We start from the raw sequence: 6,270 nt of genomic DNA, 5'->3' as shown, positions 1-6,270 counted from the left end.
CTATGGTAAAACATTCCACAGTTCGACAGAGTTCGCTGTGTAAGAACTTTGAGCTCACTGAGGTTGCGGATACACGGCTGGACCACCGAGCTGCGCTACCACACACTATCGCGAACCCCTGCTCACATCACCCAAATTCAAGCCTCTAAGCGCTCACGGCCACAGACCAGGCTCGAAAGCGCAAAGCTGTCTATGCGCCTTGCCCCCATCCACATCCACGCTGCACGAAGGAGAGACAGGGGTCCAGGCCGGTGTTGCTCAAGATTTGGTTCCTGTCGGGTACGCAAGACACCACCATCTTTTCCCCTTCTTCCCGTCCTTTCCCACAGTTCTCTACAGTTTCTCCTTGGAATCGCTCCATATCCAGCTTCTATCACGCGTGGGAAAGGGAAGCCATCGCAAACATTTGATCATCCGTCTCATTCAAAGTGGAGAAGCGTCTATAACACGGCGACAAGAATCCAGCCAAGACAATAACACCCTCACTCTCTCTTCAGAACCCCGCGCAACCGCGACACAACCGCAGCCGCAGCCGCAATCTCCTCCTCCTCCTCCTACTCATCATCCTCTGAGGTTTGCCTACGCAGATATACCATGATTGCCGCCTAATCGCCTACCAGGAAGATCGGGACCTGACCGCGCACTGCCCATTCGGCCAACACTCTCAGCATCATAACATCACTTCTTGATATATACACACCTCACACATAGGGAGCCACTCTCTTAAGGGCCCTCACCCCTCCCCTCCTTCAATATGTCTTTGGCTCATACCTATTACTCGCCGTCTTCTCTGGCTGATAACGACTCTGCCACGCCGGAGCGAAACCCACTATCACAAAGAAGCCATCTCACACCAAACACCCTCAGTAACTCGGCGTCACCTGCCTTAAACAACTCACAAACACCAGAAGAGTCTCTGGCAGCTTTCGGTAACCAACATCAGCAACTATTTTTTGGCGGCCAGGACGATCCGTACTTTGGTGTCAACTTTTCTTCCGATTCGGACGGCTCACCCTCCTTCCTTGACGACATCCTCCAGATAGCCAACAGTAACCCCTTTGCGGACGACATCTCCTCCGAACCAGTCCAGAAGACACAAAACGCCTTTTTAAATGCCAGTCATCTCCCCATGAGTCCAGAAAAGACACCTTCGTTACAGACCTCCCCAAACCCCGAAGCCGGCTCCAACCAAGCTACCTTTCCGAAACGTCCAGTCATTTCCGTCAATACCCAAGAGGTCACCCATAGGCCAAAACAGCCATCGCTATCAGACTCGCAGGACAGTAGCCAGCCTGGGTACGAGTTGACATCAGAAGCTACCAATAGCGCGGAGCTGGGTGACGACGGCGCTGTACCCTCGGTCAACGTCATGTCAGAGCAAAGTCCAAGGGTAACAGTCTCAGATTACGACACCATCAACTCGTACACTTTCAACGACGCTCAACACCATGTTCTCTACCCTGGCATCAACGAAAATGATTTCATCCATCAGACTCCCGACGGCGATATGTCCCCATCGTCTACACTCGCACGCGATGAGTCTGTACGCTGGGCCCCAGATCAAGCCAGCGGCCGAAGTGGAGTAGCTCCTGGTGACCGGTCTTCCGCCGAGGTGCGCAGCGTGAATGAAGTGGCAGCCGAGAAACAAGTTCAAGAACGGAATGAGGAGGTCGATGCCTGGATGGCCAGGTTGAAGGACGTCAGCCGCACAAGATCGGGCTTTGTGGATGTGAATCAACCCTTCATACGACCTCTTGACCACGATGATGAAAGTATCGATCCGCGGGAGATTGGAGCGGAACCCTCCGAAAACAAGAAAATATCAGGCCAGACATACTTCACAGAGAAAGGCGGCGAAATGACAGCAAAAGACCGAGCCATCATCTACGGGAACCGCAATTGGGCTGATGCACCCTTGTTGTTGCCCATCACCTCTGAAAGACATCAGCCAGAGACTTCTCATGATGCCATGCGGAAATTTGAGCAAATGTGCAAAGACAATGGCTCCATTATTTCAAGAGCAGCAACCTGGGGAACCAGGCGTCGCAGTATTGGCACCATAGACGCCGAGGTCGAAAGCACTGGGAACATCCTGAAAAAGCTGTCATTGAGCCGAGGTGATTCCATTCGCCGACCTAGTGCAATCTTCCAAGAGCTCCGAGGTCTAGTCAGAAGACCCAGTAACGCCAAACGAACTCGGGCTGATAATGAAGAGGTTGCTTCCAACTCTACACGCTCGTCGGTGGACCGAAAGGACGGCCAAGGAAATTTGAACTTGGCTCCCCCAAATCGTACAGGAAGCTTGGGCAAGAAGCAATCGGTTCCCAGCATCAACACCGCCTTGGTCGCCATGGGAAGCAATGTGGCATCTATTGGGGCCGTGCACGCTAGGAATAACTCCATCAGTACTACTCCCATTACTTCTCCTAACGCCAAAAGTCCAGCGCGGAATCTGGGTGTCAACTTGACCCGTCTTCGGAGCAGATCGGACGCTCCTACTCTCGCAGCAATGTTGAAGAATCATGGCGGTCCTCCAGCCCCTCTTCCAAGACCTTCTGCGGAACCCAAGCCTTCTGCTGAAGTCATAGAGATCGATGATGATTCTGATGAGGAAGATGACGAGGACGGGGCAGGAGACTCCAACGCCGATTCAAGCGCATCAATTGTCCATGTTAAGCCAACGCAGGATGGCTTCAAGCAACACTTCCTGGAGCTCCATCCCAAGCTCCCCGAAAAAAGCCGTTACCTGGTGGACCGCATTGCCTACCAGCAGATGGTTCGTTATAAGGCCCTGCTGAACCACAAGAAGGAGCACGAACAGCACCTCGTGAACAAGAGTTGCCCATCCGGATCAATGTGTATTAAATCAGGCGGCAAGGCGAAGTTGATGAGGGCCAATCCTGGCGGCCGAGGGCTCTCTGTGCGGCCTGAAGAGGACGTTCCGCTGGGTGACAAAATGATCAACCCCAACCAGTTCCCTGCCAACATTCCTCCACCGATCACCAGGGACTTGCCCGCTGAGCTGGAGTGCCAGTTGTGCTTCCAAGCAAAGAAATTCGAGAAACCTTCGGACTGGACCAAGCACGTGCACGAAGACGTCTCGCCTTTTGCCTGCACGTGGGAAAACTGCAGAGACGGTAACAAAACATTCAAGCGAAAAGCCGACTGGGTCCGCCATGAGAACGAAGGCCATCGTCATCTCGAGTGGTGGAAATGCCGCGTCGACGATTGCACGCACGATTGCTTCCGGCGGGACAACTTCCTCCAGCATCTCGTGCGCGAGCACAAGTTCCAGGAGCCCAAGTACAAGACAAAGGGCGATATCAGAAAGGCCGGCGGCGCGTGCCACCCAACCTGGCAGATGGTGGAGAAATGCCACAGAGTCACAAAGACAAAACCGGAGGAGGAGCCGTGTCGGTTTTGCGGGGAAAAGCTCACGACATGGAAAAAGTTGACAGTCCACCTGGCGAAGCACATGGAGCAAATCAGCTTGCCCATCATCAAGCTCGTGGAGCGGACGGAGGTTGATCCTGACACGATCATCAGCCCGGTGCAGGAACCTCCGCCGAGGCATTTCCCGCCTCCTATACCCGAAAAGAGCGACAGGAGGCACAGCGGACAGCCTCATTTGCAGCAGCGGTTCGATCCGGCAATAGCTGGCTTGAGCCATATGCCAATGCGCCAAATGCCCGTGACATATTCCAACACCCCGCAGCAACACTCGGGCTTCAATGGGTTCCAGTCCTTCCCTTCGCCTGGCTATCATGCCGTGCCCTTCGGTGACCTATCACAAGGCATGATGACCTCGGGATCAATGAACATGCCCATGGCCCAGCAACCCATGAGCCAAGGCTACGCCAACCTGATAGCCTCTCAGGCAGCGTACACCACCAGGCCGATGACCACTACAGCCGGATACCTGACCTCTCCCATGTCGGCTTCGCAGATGGGTGTCTCCTCACAGCTGACTACTCCCCTGATGGGCACACCGTTAATGGGCCCGGTACCTAACCAATTCATGGGGGTGTCGCCAGACGGCATGGGAACAGAGTCTTTCCCTGGGATGGATCTCAACATGACCATGAACGCCTTGGGACTTCAGGATCCTGCCTCGATGGGGTATGCAAACTTGGATAGTGGCGGCGGGATGTTGACTAATACGAGCCTTACTCCCAATCCAAGCCAGGGTAACGGTCAACCGCATTCGCAGAATGGCCACCACGGTAGACAACACTCACATGGACATGTGGCTGCGCAGTTTATGCCGATGGCAGGTCCTCATGGGAGCGTGAGTCCGTTTGGGACGTCGCCTATGCCGGGACAGAATGGGTTCTACTGAGGCAATACGAGTTCTTGTTTTTCTTTTCTGGTTCTATTTTTGGTGTTGATAGAGGTTTCATGGTCGGATGGTTTGATACCCTTGCCTGCACACATGCGTTCTTGAGGGTTCTGCGTGGCGAGGCGTTTGCCAGCAAGACTTGGTGCATGTTTCTTTTGAAAAAAAAATTTTTTCTTTTGTGCTTACGAATCGTTCTGGTTGGCGGCCACGAAAGGAGCTTGACGTCTTATGGTCCCTTCATTTGGTGGATGGTTCTGCCTTCTCTATTTTTGAAACACATCAAGCCCAACGATTCATCATGAGTGAACACGGGAGTTGTCTGCTTTTGAACTTTCCCAGTTACGAGTTACGAAGGGGGCTTAGAGCGCGAACGTAACCTTCCTTTTTGGATATGTTGGATAGACAAGCCCTTTTCTTCTTATCGTTCCTTGTTTGACCTTGACCATGAATGGCCATGAATCATAGGTGGTGACTTGCATCAACCTGACGCATTTCGTGCTTCGAGTCCGGAGGCGATCTCCGAATCCTGACGTGTAACCCGCGACAGGGGCACCACAAGGAAACAGGGGGCGCGCATAGTGATGCAGGGATGGCTGTAGTTATGGAATTAGGGCCTTCCTGGAGGGGTTATCATGTACCAGAAATGATGTTGAGATTTTCACAGTTCTAAAACATGATCAACAGAGCAAGTTAAAGCGACGAGCAGCTTTGAAAAAAGAGGCAATTCAAGACGGGCAAAAGAAAAAAAGAAAACATCTGAGAGGAATGAAGTGAAGACGGATGATTGCCTGGAGACGGATTACAATGTGGAAATGGGGGCGAGATTATATAAAATCACGAGCCGTTCCCAAGGTCAAGGAAACCCAGATGACCGGATGCAAGGGCGAGCTGGTCCGGTACTTAAGGTTTCGGGATCCGGCAGGTCGCAGATGTCAAGCGCGGCTCATTGTGGTAGATGTACACGTGTACTTGTATGTACATACGCTACATATGCATTTTCAGGCCTGCCTGTCTTTCTGACTGAACGGCACCCATGAAGGCTGGTCGGCGATTGTTGTCTGGTGGCTCGCTCTCGTTAACGCAGATTTCCACTACCTCCTTCATTTACCTGCCCGGCTCTGATATCATGGAGAGAGATGACGAAGGGGAGACGAAGGAGGTTAGTTCTCTCACGGAACCTCTCTACCTCTTCCATGTAGGAAGCAAGCACATTGCCACCAACGGATTCACGGCATTTCTATCTCGTGTACACTATCTCTTCACCCATCCGCGAAGAGAAGAGTCGGTTGGACTGAAAAGAAAAAAAAAAGATACCCAAAAAGATCGTCAGGGGTCTAGACTACCAAGAAAACTCCCTTGCTTCCCTCGTTCCCAATTTACTCCGCCAAAGTCAGGCGTCCCCTGTCCTTCTCTTCCAGGTTCTCTTCGGTTAACGGCTCTCAGTGGACAACAAGGCGGGGCTTCAGGTACCTAGCTGAACCATTGTTCTCTCTCCTTCAACCAATCAGACTTTGGAAATGAAAGAGCCGCCCACTCGCACGAGACAGCATCAAAACCCCTGGTCCACTGTCGACCGTCGGGCCAGTGGTGGGCGACCTGGGAGTGGGTGTCGGGCACTGCTGGAGTGCTGGAGTGTGCTGGGGGACGCCTCCCACCACATCCCACAGTAACGTTTCAGATGCTTGCTTGCTTCCACTTGCTTGCTTGCTTGCTTGCTTGGGCTTGGGCTTCCACTTCCATGTCAGGGGAAAAAAACCAAAAAATCTTGGGAACAACTTTCCGTTCTTTCTTTTTGGGGATCAATGACGGACCCACGAGGGGACTTGCCACGGCCCTGTTGCCAGTCCAGTCACAAACGGGCAAATATGATTCGACCGGAACCGAGTAACCAACCGGGCGGGCGACCGACCTACCAGTTTCGTTACGTTCGT

The 6,270-nt window shown here is 52.8% G+C and overlaps 1 protein-coding gene across 1 annotated transcript; it reads left to right on the top strand.

Annotated features, from left to right (window-relative positions):
* The first annotated feature begins 252 nt into the window (after window positions 1–252).
* On the top strand, window positions 253–5,079 carry NCU09252 (hypothetical protein). The gene has a single exon (XM_959594.3). The coding sequence runs from the start codon at window positions 755–757 to the stop codon at window positions 4,337–4,339; it is 3,585 nt and encodes a 1,194-aa protein (XP_964687.1). The 5' UTR covers window positions 253–754; the 3' UTR covers window positions 4,340–5,079.
* The last annotated feature ends 1,191 nt before the right edge of the window (window positions 5,080–6,270 follow it).

Source organism: Neurospora crassa, linkage group I (genome assembly GCF_000182925.2).
Source record: "Neurospora crassa OR74A linkage group I, whole genome shotgun sequence".
Classification (NCBI taxonomy): domain Eukaryota; kingdom Fungi; phylum Ascomycota; class Sordariomycetes; order Sordariales; family Sordariaceae; genus Neurospora; species Neurospora crassa.
Note: the sequence above shows the minus strand (reverse complement) of the source record. Positions and strands in the feature narration are given on the sequence as shown.

Coding starts and splice junctions, on each gene's coding strand:
- NCU09252 (XM_959594.3), top strand. CDS start 755: ATGTCTTTGGCTCATACCTATTACTCGCCGTCTTCTCTGGCTGATAAC.